Source organism: Balaenoptera acutorostrata, chromosome X, assembly GCF_949987535.1.
Source record: "Balaenoptera acutorostrata chromosome X, mBalAcu1.1, whole genome shotgun sequence".
Lineage (NCBI taxonomy): Eukaryota > Metazoa > Chordata > Mammalia > Artiodactyla > Balaenopteridae > Balaenoptera > Balaenoptera acutorostrata.
Window position 1 is genome coordinate 56,127,209 of NC_080085.1, and position 19,070 is coordinate 56,146,278.

A 19,070-nucleotide genomic window follows, 5' to 3' on the forward strand; every position below is an offset into this window, starting at 1 on the left:
AGCAACAACTGCAGCTCTAGGCAGGAGATATGGGCTTGGATCTGTGTTTGGAAAAGGAAATGGAAAATAATCAGGGATCATTGGGTTCTGGAGCTGCACAGTCCACAACTGCTGAAACTGTGGTTATTCCCCCCTCTGTTTTCTTCCACTGGGACTACAGAAAGGAGTGGATAAAGAATTCTTTCTCCTTTTCGCTGTGTTGGATGAGAACAAGAGCTGGTACAGCAATGCCAATCAAGCAGCTGCTATGTTGGATTCCCGACTGCTCTCAGAGGATGTCAAGGGTTTCCAAGACTCTAATCGGATGCATGGTATGGGGAGTGCTTTTACCCTAAGCTACAACTGAGAGATTATAAGTAAAATCTAGCCTAGATTTAATCATGATCCATTCCTGAAAACATTGATCCTATCGGTCAGCTCTTCCCAAGAGACAAGCTAAATCAAGGGATTAAACCTAAGACAACATATCTTGTACTTAACACCTTCTTGTGCTTTGTTCTGTGTTACACAGTATGGGAGACACTGGAAAAAGATACTGTAAAATGAGGATTGCTCACAAAGAATCCGCTAGAGAATGAGGAGAGTAAGCTGGGATGATACCTTTCCAGTCTTATCTCCTTCTTTCTTATAACCCACTATCCTTGCTTGCCAACCCCGTAGTCCAGCCAAACAGGGATATTTTCTCTATATAGACATACCTTGCACTCTTCTGAGTTCATGCTTTCGTAATGTTTTGTCCTCCGCTTGAAATGCCCCTCCTTACATTTTTGCTCTTAGCCAGTGGAAATTCTTCTCATTCTCTAAGGCCCTACTCAAAAGCTACCTCCTCTTCATTTCTTATTACCAAATCCCAGGATGATGACACCCTCTTACTAACTACTATTGTATTTTTATCAGACTCTTTCAATAGCAAGCTCCATACACTCCAAAATATTGTAGTTATTTGTTATGTGCCTTTTGACTTCTGCTAGAGTGTAGTCTCCTTAAAGGTGAGTATTGTTTGTTGTTTATCTGTGTATCCTTTACATGGTCTAATATATAGTAAGTAGTTATTGAACTAGTGAACTACTAAATTAATGAATAGGTGGGTGGGTGAGTGAATTAATGGGGAGTCATGGTCCAAGTTTGTAAGGAACTCTCAGCATTTTGCAATGAAATGAAACTAACACCCATAAAACAATTATAAAATATCCAAGACAGACTATAATTAAGTGCTAAATTGTGTGGAACAGCTTTTAAATGACATAGCGTTCAGAAAAGGAGAACATTAATGAGGAACAATCCAGTTAAAGGATTCCTGGAAGAAGGAAGTGCTTGACTGAGCCTTGAAGTCTGAATAACTTTGCAATCAAACATTATAGGTAGGGGAAGCAGAATCAAGCAGTTAGCGATGTTTCCATCAGCATCCCAGGGGATTACCAAATAAAGTTACTCATTAAAGCTGGTTCCAGTGGATGTAGGAACATTGAAAAGGGATCAGCTTCAAGCAGGCCTCCCTGTATTTTTGAGGGGAGTATGCAGGGTGGGAGAGGGTCAAGAACGAGTGTGTTGTCTTTTGGCTCTATCTCTTGGTTCTCATTACCAGTCAGTTACATCAGTTGGAAAAAGTAATACAGTCTACAAACCAAGTTTATTCCAGTCTGAACTTATTTGGCAACTGATAAGTACTAGGTAACATGCGAGGTGCTTGGAAAAAATGGTGTGTTTCATGCTAGGTCAATCTAGTGTGGGAGATAAATTTGTAAGTAAATCACTGGACTCTGTGGTAAGTGACATTTCAGAATTTTGTGGGGAGAAAAGTTTCAAGGAAGCCAGAAAGAGTGTAAAAACTCTGCTTTACAGGGTAGATGATATTTGAGCTAGTGCATGATGGATATGTAGTAATTTGCTGTAGAGGGAAACCAGAGGGAAAGTTTATTCCAGGCAAAGGGAACAGCATGTGTAAAATCAACAAGTATTTTCTAAGTGCCTACCATGTTTAAGGCCTTGGGGATACAGAGGCAAATAGAGCTCACAGGATAATGGTGTGTATGTTGTGTGAAAGAGAGTGGGAGGATAGGTTATAGGTAGGAGTACCAGGGAGGAGGCTTTTGTGTGGAAGTTCAGGCCAGAGATGATGGGAGCCAGAAATAAGGCAGTGGGAGTGAAGATGAAAAGGAGGAAACAGATTGAAAGCTGAGGAAGGAACCTTGGGGAACTCCAACACTTTACAGAAGCATGAAGAATGAGTACAAGATGGAGGAGGAACATTCAGAAAAGTTATAAGAGAACCAGGGACATATGGTGCTACAGAAGCCAAGGGAGTGGAGTTTCAAGAAAGTGGGAATAGGAAAGATTAATACTTGTGTGTGTGTGTGTGTGTGTGTGTGTGTGTGTGTGTGAAAGAGTTGTGGGAGTGCAGAGTAGTTCAGTTTTGCCAGGATGTGAAGTATGGTGGAGGAGGGGCAGCAGGTAAAGCCGGAAAGGACAGTAAGGCCCTCGTCCCAAAGAGGCAGATCTTCATAAGTAGAACTAAAGTGGCTTAGGGAAGAAGGCAGAGGAGTTGAGAATGACTCAGAAATTTCAAGGTGTGGGAAAACTTAGTACAGAGCTGATGCCATGCTGCTGGCTGGTGCCCAAGTAGTCTGGTCTCATCTCCCCATCCTGTCTTGTGTTTTTGTTTTCCAGCCATTAACGGGTTTCTGTTCTCTAACCTGCCCAGGCTGGACATGTGCAAGGGTGACACAGTGGCCTGGCACCTGGTTGGCCTGGGCACAGAGACTGATGTGCATGGGGTCACGTTCCAGGGCAACACTGTGCAGCTTCAGGGCATGAGAAAGAGTGCAGCCATGCTCTTTCCTCACACCTTTGTTATGGCCATCATGCAGCCTGACAACCCTGGTAAGTGCTTTAGCAGCTGGCCCTAGGCTGAGAAACTTTACTGGGCATTGGGCTGGGTGAGGTGGGGGGCTGGTGAAGAGAAAAGAAAAGTCATGTTGAGGGTACTTGGGAACTTTTCAAAACAGTTGTGTCTTCTCCTTCCTCAATGTGTACTCCATGTTTTCGTTATTTGGATTCTCTTCTCAGTCGCAGGCAGAATAAAGAGCTGAGGAAGCTCTTTTCTGAAACAACAGGAGAGATGTAGGGATGCTGCCCAGCATCAGGGCAATTCTTGTATAAGCAGAGGGTAGACTTGGTTACATAGCCCCTTGGCCATGTAGAGATTCTATAGATTTAACCCTTGCATTGGAAAAGAGGTCCATGAGATGTACCTATAAGTGCTTCCAACTCTGATATTCTGTGAGGATTTTTGCAAACTTCTGGTGGGAGTGGGGGGCGAAGTATGCTGTAACAGTTGCAGCCTAGGAGTCAGAACACAGGAACTTCTAGTCCAGGCTCTTTCATTAACTTGCTGTCCAATTTTTGTCTAATTAATTCCCCTCTCAGTGGCTAGATTTCTTCCTTCTTTCTTTTTTTTTTTGTTCATTCTTCCCCCTCTCTCCCTCTCTTCCTTTCTTCTCTTTCTTCCGCTGTCCCTCCTTCCTTCCCTCTCCTCCTCCCTTTCCCTCCCCTATCCTTCTTTCATGATGAAATTTGACTAGAATGTTTCTTCAGATTCCATCTGTGTCGATATTTCATAACGTAGCAGTAATTTCTCTTTTTGTTGTATTTTTTGATTATGTTTTTAGCATCTTTATTGGAGTATAATTGCTTTACAATATTCTGTTAGTTTCTTCTGTATAACAAAGTGAGTCAGCTATATGTATACATATATCCCCAAAACCCCTCCCTCTTGAGCCTCTCTCCCACGCCTCTACGTGGTCACAAAACACCGAGCTAATCTCCCTGTGCTATGCAGCTGCTTCCCACTAGCTATCTATTTTACATTCGGTAGTGTAGATATGTCAGTGCTACTCTCTCACTTCGTCCCAGCTTACCCTTCCCCCTCCCCATGTCCTCAAGTCGATTCTCTACGTCTACGTCTTTATTCTTGTCCTGTCCCTAGGTTCATCAGAAACTTTTTTTTTTTTTAGATTCCATATATATGCATTAGCATGTGGTTTTTTTTTCTCTTTCTGACTTACTTCACTCTGTATGACAAAATCTAGGTCCATCCACCTCACTACAAATAACCCAATTTCGTTTCATTTTATGGCTGAGTAATATTCCATTGTATATATGTGCCACATCTTCTTTATCCATTCATCTGTCGATGGACACTTAGGTTGCTTCCATGTTCTGGCTATTGTAAATAGTGCTGCAGTGAACATTGTGGTACACGATTATTTTTGAATTACGGTTTTCACAGGGTATATACCCAGTAGTGGGATTGCTGGGTCATATGGTAGTTCTATTTTTAGTTTTTTAAGGAACCTCCATACTGTTCTCCATAGTGGTAGTATCAATTTACATTCCCACCAACAGTGCAAGAGTGTTCCCTTTACTCCACACCCTCTCCAGCATTTATTGTTTGTAGATTTTTGATGATGGCCATTCTGACCAGTGTGAGGTGATACCTCATTGTAGTTTTGATTTGTATTTCTCTAATAATTAGTGATGTTGAGCATCCTTTCATGTGTTTCTTGGCAATATGTATATATTTGGAGAAATGTCTATTTAGGTCTCCTGCCCATTTTTGGATTGGGTTGTTGTTCTTTTGCTATTGAGCTGCATGAGCTGCTTGTATATTTTGGAGATTAATCCTTGTCAGTTGCTTCGTTTGCAAATATTTTCTCCCATTCTGAGGGTTGTCTTTTCATCTTGTTTATGGTTTCCTTTGCTGTGCAAAAGCTTTTGAGTTTCATTAGGTCCCATTTTTTTAAATTTTTGTTTTGTTTTTATTTCCATTTCTCTACGAGGTGGGTCAAAAAGGATCGTGCTGTGATTTATGTCATAGAGTGTTCTGCCTGTTTTCTTCTAAGAGTTTTATAGTGTCTGGCCTTACATTTAGGTATTTAATCTATTTTGAGTTTATTTTTGTGTATGGTGATAGGAAGTGTTCTAATTTCATTCTTTTACATGTAGCTGTCCAGTTTTCTCAGCACCACTTATTGAAGAGGCTGTCTTTTCTCCATTGTATATGCTTGCCTCCTTTATCAAAAATAAGGTGACCATATGTGCTTGGGTTTATCTCTGGGCTTTCTATCCCGTTCAATTGATCTATACTAAAACAGAAATATAGTAATTTCTCTTTGCAGAGCCTAGGGTGTATTCTTTTTTCCAGGCAGCAGGTGGCAATAGTGTTTGTAAGAAAAATCTCTCAGTTAAATGCAGTTCCCACTAAAGTTTTATTTTAGTTTTGTAAATTCCATTCATATTTGAGAAAAAAAATCCTTAAACAAATCAAGTTTCCTTGACAAATTAATAATTTCAGCCTGGCACTGGGTTTGACAAAAACTTGACATAAAACAGGCCACTTGGGTCCTCATTTCTCCTCATCTACCTAGGATACTTTCTTGGTCAAGAAGAGTTGTTGTTAGCAAATTAGAAATAACCATTAATGGGGCTGAAAGGGACAATAGAATTAAGTGCTTGTAGTGAGTGCTAGGGTGGGGGACTTCTGGAAAAGAAAGACCCATCTCTCTAGCCTTGGTCCCAAAGTCAAACCCTAGGTTTAATATCCTTCCTATGAAATTAGCCAGGCTCCCCAGCCAGGTCTATATGCCTCTGTGGGGCTCATTCTTACTCTGGATGAGTGAAATTATTTTTGTGCCACACTAAGGCCCAAGGAGAGTGACTCTAGATGGCTTAAAAACATGGGAGGAGAGGCAGTGAATGGGTTTATAATGGTAAAGGCTTAAAAGGTTAATCTTGGTCAAGATTCCTGAGTTTTCTTATTAGAAAAAGCCCAAACTCTTTTTACCTTTGCATTTTCCAGTCCTTTCAAACTCTCCTCTTTCTGAACAATCCTCGAGTCATAGAATGTTGAAACTGGTACAGACCCTTCGAGATCATCTTTCACTTATTTTGCTAATGGGTGGAAGAGACAGAGACCTGGAGGGGGGGAAAATGATTTTCTCATGTTAGGAATGTCGGCTCTATGTTTTTTTCCCTTTTGCCCCTTCTCTATCAACCCCTGTTGATTCTTACTGCTAGGTAATCTCTTTAATCTGAAGTCTCCTTCATTCTACCTTGAGAGTTTAGTCTCTGATTAAGACTGAGAGAGACCATTGTGAGTAGCTCCCCAAAGACAGGACAAATTTACCAAATTAATGGAAAAGCCAGAACCAGAATCTGGCTTTGGAATTCTAGAAAAAGGGGTAGCAATGAAGATTGGTAAATATAAATATGCAATTAAGCAGCTTTGCAGATGACTTAAAACATCACCATGGGGATTCAACTTGTTGTTTGCTGGATGCTTACCATTATGTTTAACAAAACAGAAGAGTAAATTCCCAGAAAAAATGCAGCAAAATGCTAGGAGTGTGAGTGTTGTGGGTTTATTGGTGACTTTTTTTAATCCTGTTTTTGCTTTGCTTTAAATTCTAATAATATTTTAATTTCAAATATTAATTACATTTAATATAAATGATGATTTTGCACTTAAAAATGTCCCGAATAATACACCTCAGCTTTTCCAAAAGAACCACTGATGCTAGAGCTTTGATAGCCAGGGAAAGTGGCAGAAAAAGAGGTTAGAGCTTGTAATGTGCTATTTTCCACCAACTTCATGTAGATTTCTCAGCAGCAAAGAGAACATTTATTACTGCTCTGGTCCGTCAGAGTTTCTTTTCTCTCTTTCACCATTGGAGCTCATTCTTTATTCATTTATTTTTCCCCCTTTCCCACACTCTTTTCTTTCCCCATTACTTTTTCTCCCTTCTCCTATTTTTTCCTCTTTCATCCTTTCTTTTTGTTTTGCTTCTCTCCTTTTTCTATCTCTCTTCTCTTTTCCCTCTTCTTTCCTTCATTCTTCCCTTTTTTCATCTATTTGTCTCCTATCTTATGTTTTATCTTCCCTTCTTTTCATTTTCTCCTTGCATTCTTTTTATCTCTCTTCTTTCTTCCTTTCCTTCTTTCTTCTTTCCTTCCCTTCTCTCTCTTTTTTTCACTTCTTTTTTTTTCTTCCTTTGATTTTTCCTACCTTTTTTGTTTCTCTTTTTTATTTTTGTTTTTAATCTTCTTTTCTCCTTTTTCTTTTATCTTTATTTCTTTTCCTTTTCCCTTCTTCTTGTTTCTTTTCTTCTTTTTCCTTTTCCTTTAATCTGTATCTTTTCACTCTTCTTGTCTTCATGTTTCTCCTTTTTTTCTTCCTCACTTTTTATTTTACCTTTCTTTTACAATTAGATTTTCCCCAGACATAGTAAATATCTGTTTTCCTCCACTTTTTGGTCTAGATGCTAGGGATGTGAGGATGAATGAGGCAGTTCACAGTTAGTGTGAAAAGGAGAAAGGTATGTAAACAATATTCACCATGTTATGATAATGCTATCAGCCAAGGGCTATAGTAACACATGGGAAGCTATAACAAGTTCTGCCTGACTTGTGGAGTGAATCTTTCCTAGAAAAGCAGACATTCAAACTGAGCGTTTAAAGAAGAGTTAACTGTTACCAGGCAAAGAAAGGGGATGGGTGGTGAAGAGGGTATTATAAGCAGTAGAAACCACATGGGCAGTGACTTGAAAGCAGCATCTGCTTAGAGAAGGTTGCATAGATTGATTTTAGTCAATGGTTCTCAACTAAGGGGGTATGCTAAAAGGTGTTTGGAAATGTGTGGAGATACTTTTAGTTGTCAAATGACTGGGGATATGGGGGTGTGATACTGTCATTTAGAGAGTGGGAGTCAGAGATTCTCAAGCTTTCTGCAATATGTAAGACAGTCTTAAACAATGAAGAATAATCCCACACAAACTGCTAGTACCAGCCTTGTTGAGGAACACCAAGAAAAAAGGTTTAAGAGGAGGTAGAGCAGGGGGCCCTTGAAAGAGGTGATGAGAGCCTGACAGTGGGTGGGAGCAATAGGGATGGACAGAAGTGGCAGAGTTAAGGGATATTTGAGAGAGAAATGACAGGACTTTGCTGAGGGACTGAGCAGGAAGAAAGGATGTCTGAGGTTTTCGTTTGGCTTGTGCACTAGATGGATGGTGGTGTCATTAACCAAATGAGCAAACACAGAAGCAAGGAAAGGATAGTAAGGTTTGGGTAGAAGCACTCATTTGGGGGCATGGTGAATTTTAAATTTCTTGTGAAGTCCAAGTGGTGTGGACTTTACCGTAGATAGCTGTGGGTAGACATATAAACATTGGAGAAAAAGTCCAGGCTAGAGAGAGAGATTTGAGTATTTTCATAGTCAAAGTCCTTTAACATGTAAAGTTATAGGAAATAAAACTTAAAGCAAAAATCAACATTTAAGTGTAGAAGGGAGAAGATAAACCAGGTTAAGGAGACAGAAAAAAAGATTGGTCACAGAGGTAGGAGGAGAGTCAGATGCCAAGGGCAGAAGAGCGTTGAAAAAGAAGCAATTTGGGGACTTCCCTGGTGGTCCAGTGACTAAGACTCCACACTCCCAATGCAGGGGGCCCGGGTTCAATCCCTCAGGGAACTAGAACCCACATGGTGCAACTAAAGATCCCATGTGCTACAACTAAGACCCGGTGAAGCCAAATTAATAAATAAATTAAAAAAAAAAAAAAGAATCACCTTGGACAACAATGTCCATATGAGATGATGTGATAGTCCCAGGTCACATGATTCTCCCAAAAAGACTTCTATTTTTCCCATTCCCTCCAGTGATCATCAGACTTTCTTCTCCATACCAACCCCTAAGCTATGACGTTTGGACAGTGTATACAGTCATTCATTTGTACAGAAATTCATTCACTCAACACATATTTATTGCACACCTCCCATGTGCTAAGACTGGGGTAGAGAGGTGAAAAGATAGACATGATACTTACTCCCAGGGGAGATCTACAACAAACACACAAAATCACACACATAAAATAATAAGATAATTTCAGATCATGACACATGTCATGAAGGAAATAAAATACAATGGTGTGCTAAACTGACTGGAGCTTTAGAGAAGGTATATAGGGAAGACCGCTCTGAGAATGCGACATTTAAGATCTAAGTAATGGGGAAGAAGGAGCTATGTGAAGATCTCTGAGCAGTATATTCCGAGCAGAGGGACAAGCAAGTGTAAATGTCTCAAGGTGGGAATAAACATGGTTTGTTCAAGGGTCAGAAAGAAGGCCAGTATGGTTGGAGTGTAGTGAGCAAGGAGAAGCCTGACATCGTATGAAATCATAGATGTTGGCAAGAGTCATATTATATAGGGCCTTATAGACCACAGTCAGGAACTTGAATTGTATTCTGAGTATGAATGGAGCATTTAAACAAGGGAGCAATGTGCTCTGGATCATATTTGTTAAAGAGGACCCTGTATCTTGTTTGGAGAATGTTTGAGGTGGGAGGGAGAAACAGAAAAGACAGTTGTGAGACCATTGAAGTTTTCCAGGTGAGAGATGATAGTGGCTTTGACTAAGGAAGTGAGAGTGGAAACAGAAGGATGACTGTGAGGGAAGAGATGATAGGATTTATTGATGGAATAGATTTGGGGGATAAGGGAAATAGAAAAGTCAGAAAGTAGATATGGAAAGAAAATATTAGATTTTTTTCAAGAAGTCTATAAACTAGTGGAAAGGACTGTTTTTTTAAAGAGAGGAACACTTAGTCCTTAACCATGTGATTTAGATGTAAAGTGTTTTAAGAGTAGAGAGGCCAAGAACGTAGAGTCCAATGTGGGCCGGAGTAGTCAGCGAGGACTTCCTAGAAGAGATGAAGCATGAATTGGGTCTTGGAGAATGAGTGAACTCTTATAGATATTTATGGGGAAGGGGATGGGCAGGTCTATTCCAGAAAAGTAAAAATAACATGAGTGAAAATTCCAAGATAAGAATGAGATATGTGAAAGGGGCCATCAGGGACAGATTTAGTTAAAGCACTGGTTGAGTTTGGGACAGAGTGATAAGTGGGATTGTATCAATAGTTTGGAGCTAGCTCATAGAGGCCTTTAAAAGCCAGGAGGAATTTGTAGTGGTGGTATAAGCAGTCAGCAGTAAAGGAAGGAATACTGGGGAAAATGTTAAAAAGTTAGTTTCTCCTGATCAATATTCTATGAGCCTATGTGTCCTTGACATAGAAACCTGGATCTTGAGATTAGATCCAGGCAGCTCTACAACTCAGACATTTAAGACTAATATCCAAACATTTCATTGTAAAAAACCTAGGGAAAGCCATTCCAAAGCTCTCTGATGTAAGAATTCTTGTGATCAAGAAATTCATATATATATATATATATATATATATATATATATATATATATATATATATATATATATATAAATATGTGTATTTAAACCCATATTTATTTCTTTGAGACTTGGTAAGAAGGGAGAAAATTGGTCAATTCCTTCCTTCAAATAATAATTACAGCTTTATTTACTTACTTATAGTTTCACTTATTGAACATTTACTCTATAATGTGCCAAGCAATATCTACATATTATTGTATTTAATTCTAAAACAATCCTATTAAGTAAAATTCCCCCCACTTTACCATGATGAAACTGAAACATACAGAGGCTTAAAATTTTCCTGAAGGTTATATAGATAATAAGTGTCAGATAGGGTGACTGACCATCCTGGTTTGCTCAGAACTGAGGAGTTTCCAGGGATGTGGGACTTTCAGTGCTAAAACTAGAGAAGCCCTTGGTAAACAGGGGGGAGCTGTTCATCCTAGTGGCAGGTTTAGTTTTAAACCCAGACAATGTAGCTTTGGCACCAGAGCTCTTAACCTCTGTGCTCATTGCTCTCGATAAACTTGTAATAATCTTTTATCTAATGCATAGAAAAACCTTATCTAAAGCTACCCACTCTCTGCAATATGCCTAGAGAGAAGTAGGAACTCCCTCAGGCACTATAAAGGGGTATTTTGATTCAGGTTTTGCTCTCTGTTCCTACCTCAGGGACATTTGAAATTTACTGCCAGGCAGGCAGCCATAGAGAAGCAGGGATGAGGGCAATCTATAATGTCTCCCAGTGTCCTGGCCGCCAAGCCAACCCTCGTCAACGTTACCAAGCTGCAAGGATCTACTACATCATGGCAGAAGAGATGGAGTGGGACTATTGCCCTGACAGGAGCTGGGAACTAGAATGGCACAATCAGTCTGAGAAGGACAGGTAAGGCTTCAGAAAAGAAGCGATCACACTTTCAAAGACTCTGGACCATTTTACTGAAATGGAGGAAGATACTGAAATTCTGAGCTGAGGAGGCACTTATCTAAAGTCAACTAATATGATACCAACAAATCTAGAGGAAGGACTAGAACACAAGTAAGCTGGTACTCAGTGCTTGGTCTATGTTGTTATACTGTAGAGCTGAAGTAAACACCTTGTCCACATCCTCATGCTCTCAGTCTTGGCATCCTTTCCTCTGGTTAGCCAGAAGCACTGATATTGGGACTTAAATTTTATAGGGAATTTACTCAAGGGACTGAATGTCCCCAAGCTCAGATGTCCCTTGACAAAATGTCTTTAAGATAGAGGCTAAGCTGTATAGAAGAAAAAGCCCAAAATAGAGTGGCTTAAATATGTTAGAATTTTATTTCTTGCTTAAGTACAAATATGAGCAGTTCAGGGCCAATAGGTGAACTAGTCATCCATAACACTTGCTTTCTTCTGTGGAACTAAGACATCTCTTCCAGTTGTAGTCATTCCCAGCTATCAAGAAATGGGAACTAAATCCATGCCAAGCAGCATTGTCTGTGAGGCCTGAAGTTGTAATACATTACATTCTCTGAATCCCCGTTATCCTGAACTTATTCATATGGCCATACCTAGCTGCAAGAAAGTCCAGGAAGTGTAATCTCTAGTTAGGCAGCCATGTGCTCAGCTAAAACCTAGATGATTCTATTACTAAAAAGGAAGGAGGGGAGAATGGGAATTTAGGTACAGTTTAGCAATTTCCACTATAGTTTATTTTTGGTGTTCTCACTAGTGATATACTTTTGTGATATACCCTTTACCAATCTTTATGTTGGTAATCTTTAGTGATATACCCTTTACCAATTTTTATGTTGGTTTTTGAAGGTTGAAGCCTTCTTGCTAACTTGTTCTGCAACCTAGAAAAAATTAACTCCCTTTTCCGGACTCTGGTTTACTCATCTTTAAAGTGATGTGGTATAGTTGAAAGAACTTGACCAGCCTTTAATCCAAGCCCTGGCTCCCTTTCTGGCTGATAGTATCAATGAAGATAAGCCCTATCACCTCTAGATCACTGGATTCCTCCTCTAGGACATACATACCTCATCAGCCTATTGGGACGATCAAATGATAAAATGAATAATAAAGCTCTTTGTAAACAGGAAAACATCCCATAATGAGAAATCTGTAAGATTTCATTTTCGTCCTACCTCTCCCTACCCCTTATCCACCAGCAACAGAAGCAGTTAGTATTCTCCTACCACCTGTACCTTGTCCTTTGTCAGACTAATTCCATCTAAGACATCATTAAGGCTGGAACTAGAGTTCACGGCTTCTGATTCTTACCAGATTAATTTTACTATAAATTCCTAACTGGATGATGGCAAACAAGGAAATATAAATAAATATTGAAATATGCCATCTTTAACTGCAGATATGCAGCCAAAGTGCATAATCTGACATTAGAAGGAATAGGCCTCACCTTATTATACCTGTGACATGAGGTTGGGTCTGACATAGCTTTCCCATACTTGAAAATGAGGGGTTAAGGGAAAGGTGCTGATGCCACTCTTTGGATTCCTCTAGTTATGGTCACATCTTCCTGAGCAACAAAGATGGACTCCTGGGTTCCAGATACAAGAAAGCTGTATTCAGGGAATACACTGATGGTACATTCAGGGTCCGACGGCCAAGGACTGGATCAGAGGAACACTTGGGAATCTTAGGTAAGGGAATTCCACTTCCCTCCTAGTGTCTAGAAACCTGTGATGCTCCTAGGGAGGTTATGTCATATCAGGAAGGCCTCTCCATTCCCCCTTATCAGTTTTCCTTATAGTGGAACTATGGTCATATTTTATAAATCATTCATGAAAATAAGCAATCATATGGGGGTAATTCATGAATTCTGCTGCAACCTAAACCAGGTATTTCCAGGCCTCTATATCTAGGGATCTGTAAGGGTGATGAATTTTTTTTTTTTCAATGCTAAAAGCAAGGGAACTTAGGAACATCGAAGAGTAGGAAAAATGGTACAGGGAACCAGTATTACCCTTACACCCTTGCAATTATTGCTGTAGTTTCTTCACTTTCATAGGAGCCAATGAGTTTCATCATTTTTATCTTCACACAGAAGGGATCCACTGGTCCTTGAACGGAACCCAGCAATTCTGTACTCTGTGTCAAACTCTCACTCCTTACCAACAATGATTCCACAGAGCCCTGAATATGTAGAAACTTGGGCTATTATACAAAGAGAGTTGGGGTGGGAAAAGTGGAGATAATTGGAGGCATAATCTTTTTGTTGAAGTACCTTTATCCTGTGGGTAACAGTATCAGCTCAAGGTCTTCTGAATTTAAAAATGGAGTCAGTCACGACTTTCAGTTTTGGGACCCTTTCTCCGAGCAAACCCCTAATTCTAGGGAGCTCCTATGTATATCCCTTTCTTTAATGTCTTTAATGTCCCTGTTCCACTATTCTACTAATGAGACTTTTTCTTCTTTTGCATATACTAGGTCCACTTATCAGAGGAGAGGTTGGTGATATTCTAACTGTGGTGTTCAAGAACAATGCCAGCCGGCCCTACTCTGTGCATGCCCATGGAGTGCTAGAATCTAGCACCGGCTGGCCACTGGCTGCTGAGCCTGGTGAGTGGGAACACTTTAGTGAAGGAACATGTGAAGCATCTCTGTTTCAGCCCTCTGGCTTGTTTCTTTAAAAAAAAAATATGCCCTTAGCGAACAGAAACAGGAATATTAACCAGAACTAAGCCTCAGTCTGAATTTGTCTCTATGAAATACTCATTTTTTCAATCTCAGAACAGACTGCCTACCTTAGGTCTTTTGTTTAATCAAAGACATACTCAACACTTGCCACACATGGAGCCTTATACTGTCGTTAACCCTGAATACAGATTGAGCTTCTAACCCTCTCTAGATCTGAAGTTAAACTTGGCTATAGTCTGAGCTCCTAATCATGACTAGAGACTGGCCTGTCCCAGACCACAAACTGATCCTTAAACCCAGCCATAGATAAAGTTCTTGTCCTCTTAGTACAGACTAAATCCTAACTCCAGTAATATACTAAACTTCTAATATTAAATGTAGGGTTACCATAATCTTGACCACATTATCTTCCATGCATTCATTCACTGAATAACCACTTACTGGAGGCTTACTGGGTGCAGGAAAAATGTTAGAAGTTATGGAAAGAGTGGGGAATAATACTTTTTCATACCCTGAAAAACTTGGGCTATTATGATAGAGAGATAAGCAAACCGGTAATTATAATGCCGTGTTTTGACTGTTAAATAGGGGCTTTAAAAATGTGCCATGGAAGTGTAGAATAGGGTACCTAATCTAAAGTTTGGATGGTCAAGGATGATTTCCCAGAGTAGGTGATAGCTGAGATCTAAATCAGTAGTTCTCAAACTTTAGCATGCATCAGAATCACCTGGAAGGTCTGTTAAATCATAGATTTCTGGGAATAACCCCAGAGCCTCTGATTCAGTAGGTCTGGGATAGGGTTCAAGAATTTTCTTATTCAAACAAGTTCCTAGGTGATTCTGATGTTGCTGGATCAGGAACTACACCTTAAGAACCAATAATCTAAAGAATGAGAAGTAAGTATACATGTAAAGTGATAGTGTTGAAGAAAAGCAGGGAAAAGGAAGTTCCATATGTGGGGAATGCAATATGTAAAGATTCAGTAGTAAGAGAGATGAAATTTGACGTTGAGGAAAGGGTTCTAAAAAGATCAAGTAAGTAGAATCAACAGGATTTGATTAACTGGATATGGAAGGTGAGAAGGAGAAGGATTCTTGAATGACAACCACATATTTGGAGGAAAATCCTGGAATGATTCCCACATTTTTGGCCTGGACAACCAGATATATGGTAATGTCATTCACCAATATAGGGAACATGGGCAGAAACTGATTTGGGATGGGGAAGAATGGATGATGGTGAGTTCACATTTGAATTTCTTGAATTTATGATGTCTGTAAGACAACCAGATAGAGATATCTAATAGACATAAAGGTCCAAAGCTCAAAAGAAAGGTAGGATCTGAGGGAATAGATGTGAAAGACATCAACATTTAAGTAGTAATTGAAGGCAAAGAAATAAACACAGTCATCCTGGAAGAGTATATTCAATGGGACAGTAGGAATCCTAGAATGATACCCTGAGGAAAACCAACTTTTAAGGGAGGTACTAATTGAAAAGTAAGCGTGAGAAAAAGTGAGCAAGATGTTAGAAGAAAAACCAGGATAAGATTGTATCAAAAATGTTTAAAAGAAGATCATTTCAAAAATGAAGAGGTCAACAGTTTCAGCTTCCTCAGAGAGGTTAAATAAGGTAACATAAAATTTCCCATTGGATATAGCAACAGAGGAATGGCTGGTGCTTTTCATAAATTGGTGGGGAAAGAAGCCAGATTATAATGGAATAAAGAGTAATTGGGAGATTTGGGAGTGGAAACAGTGAGTGTGGCTTAATTTTAAGACTTAAGAAGAGCAATTTCAGGTGACGAGATGGTCTGGGGTTTGACCAGGGGCTAAAGTAAAGTGGAAGTGAAAGTTACTGGAATTGAGATCAAGGGACTGAAAGGCTAGAGTGTTGTATGATTCATCCATATAGACTTTAAAGTTATTCAGAAGAGTGGTAGAGATTGGGGTGGAAAGGAAGATGGTGATCCAGGTACTAAAATCATCAATAAATGAGTAAAAGGAGAAAGGGGATACATTGGAAGCAGGGAAAACATTTAGAAGGTTGTAGCAGTACATACAAGTGAAGATAATGATTTTAACAAAAGTGGTAGGAAATGAGGATTGAGAGAATTAGTTGGGTTTGAGGGATGTTAATGGATAATCAATAGGACATGATGATTGTACAGGTGTTAGGGGATAAGAGAGATAGTAGAGTTAAGGATAACAAACTATTTTTTGGATTAAGCACCTAGATGGTGGTACCACTCACAAAAGAAGATAAAAAAGCACGAAGTATGGAGTGTTTTTGTTTGTTGGTTTGTTTGTTTATTTAGAGGGGGAAGATATTAAGTTTATTTTTGATTGTCTTGAATATAAGGTACCTGTAAGACATCCAGGTGGAAAAGAGAGCACTGATAAGAATAGGAGGCTGTACTCAATTTGAGTATGTGTTTGTAATTTGGAAGAAACATCTGAAAAAATGTGGAGCTTTAACAGTCACCAGTAACTACAATAAATGATAGTTGAAATCATGATCATATGTGAGATCACCTAGTGAGATAGTGTGTAAAGTGACAATAACATTGAGCTGAGAATGGAACTTTGCAAAATACCATTACTTAATAGGAGGTGATTTACCTTAAATAATTTATAGATTTGAAGCAGTTCTAATCAAAATCACAATTGGACATTTGTATACTTAAATGAAATGATTGTATATAAAGTTCATTTGGAAGAATAAGGAATGCCTGGACAAGAAGATCCAAGAAGTATTTAAAGATGAATGAGATGAATGAACCTAGAGAATATAATACATAGTGAAGTCAGTCAGACAGAGAAAGACAAATACTATATGATATCACTTATATGTAGAAACTAAAAAATAATACAATAAAATAAAATGAGTCTATATACAAAGCAGAATCAGACTCACAGACATAGAAAACAAACTTATGGTTACCAAAGGGGAGAGGAAAGGAGGAAGGGACAAATTAGGAGTATGGAATTAACAGATACAAACTACTATACATAAAATAGATAAACAACAAAGATATACTGTATAACACAGGGATTTATATTCAATATCTTGTGATAACCTATAATGGAATATAATCAGAAAAAACCTGAATCATTATGCTGTACACCTGAAACTAACACAATATTGTAAATCAACTACTCTTTAATAAAAAAGATTGAGAGAAGACTAGCACAACCCAATATTACAGCATATTATAAAGGTACAATAATTAAAGCAGCATGGTACTATTAAAAAATAATTAATAGGACAAAAAAAATCCCTGAAACAAACTCAAAGTTCTATCTTTGTCAACAGCTATGGGAATACAACTATTCCACTACTAGCCCACATTTCTTCTTTCTACCTCCCTCCTTAGGTCTCCTCACAAAGGAAATGTTATTAATCTGATTAGTCAGAACCCAGGATATTTGTTGGACAATGTGTTACTAGTGGGCAGGGTTACTGTTTCTCTCATCTCAGCACTCTCTATTTCACTGCCTACTTCCATGTGTTAAGTTGATCTGTGCCTGCAAATGGGTAAACTGGTTATATGAGTTAAGACTCATATAACTGGTTTTCTGTGTTATGCCTGCACTGCAGATCGAGCTATCTTAGTTTCAAGGGGCTAGAATGAGGAAGCTTTGTTTAGGACTTTAAGTCAAAGTTTTTCAAAAGCCTCAAGGAGAGGAGTAACTAATAAAAGCCAGACATTCTTGTGATCCCGTATTAATATTATCACAATAGCATAGAAATCTTGCCTCTTGCCTCTAATGCTGAGTGTATATAAAAGTTTAATATTAGAAAAATCTAGCATTTCAGTGGCAGAAAGGAAAAATTGATCAATACAGTCAGCTCTCCATATCCACTTGTTCAACCAACTACATCCATGGATTCAACCAACTACAGACTGAAAATATAGTTGATCCTTGAACAACATGGATTTGAACTGCACAGGTCCTCTTATATGCAGATTTTTTTCAATAAATATGTACTAAAGTACTACCCAATCTGTAGTTGGTTGAATCCACAGATGAGGAACCACGAATATGGAGGGTCAACCATAAAGTTATATGTGGATTTTCATTTTTTAATATAATTTTTAAAACATATTTATTTATTTATTTGGTTGCACCAGGTCTTAGTTGCAGCAGGCAGGCTCCTTAGTTGTGGATTGCGGGCTCCTTAGTTGTGGCATGCATACTCTTAGTTGCAGCATGAATGTGGGATCTAGTTCCTTGACCAGGGATCAAATCCGGGCCCCCTGCATTGGGAGCACAGAGTCTTAACCACTGCACCACCAGGGAAGCCCTTATATGTGGATTTTCAGTTGTGTGGAAGGTTGGCATCCTTAACCCCTGTGTTGTTCATGGGTCAACTGTATTCAGAAAAAAATTCCAGAAAGTTTCAAAAAACAAAACTTTAATTTGCCATGGGCCAGGAACTATTTACATAGCATTTACATTGTATTTACAATTATTTACATAGTATTTGCATTGTATTAGATATTATAAGTAATCTAGAGATGATTTAAAGTATATGAGAGGATGTGTGTAGGTTATATGCAAATACTGTACCATTTATATAAGAGACTTAAGCATGGATTTTTGTATCTATGGGGGTTCCTGGAACCAATCCCCCATGGATACCGAGAGAGGACTATATATGGCTTTAGGACAAGTTGTCTCTTGTCAAAAACAAAATTAGATCTCTGTTTATTACCATATGCTAAAATAAATTACAAGCAGATTAAAGGTAAAATAGCTTAAAAATAAAAGAATTAAAAGAAAATATAAGTGAAAATTTATCTGAATTCTGGGTGGAGATAGATTTTTCTAAGTTTGAGACCCTAAAAAGATGTTTAACACATAAGATATTGTTACTACATGTAGGATACTTATTTTTTTTTAAAAGAGTAGCAAAAGAAAAATTTTTATATAGACAGGAAATTTATGAAGGAAGAAATACAAATGTCCAATTTAAAAAATAAATTAGGGGTCACTAATAAATATTGCAGTGCAAATTGGTTAGTAAAACCGATGTGACCTCTGCCCTCATAAATTTTACAGTCTAGGGGAGAAAGCAGGTAATAAGCAAGAAACCAATAGATACATACATATTTACAAAATTAGGTAAGTTCTATGAAGGAAGCAGAAGAAGATAAT

General features: G+C 38.6%; 1 protein-coding gene across 1 annotated transcript in view; it reads left to right on the plus strand.

Annotated features, from left to right (window-relative positions):
• The window catches only part of HEPH (hephaestin), a 79,213-nt gene that overhangs the window by 31,738 nt on the left and 28,405 nt on the right, over positions 1–19,070 (plus strand). The window contains exons 11-15 of the mRNA XM_057538239.1: positions 161–311; positions 2,668–2,880; positions 10,950–11,163; positions 12,772–12,911; positions 13,699–13,830. Coding sequence (XP_057394222.1) covers positions 161–311; positions 2,668–2,880; positions 10,950–11,163; positions 12,772–12,911; positions 13,699–13,830 — 850 coding nt within the window. The remainder of the gene's footprint in view (positions 1–160; positions 312–2,667; positions 2,881–10,949; positions 11,164–12,771; positions 12,912–13,698; positions 13,831–19,070) is intronic.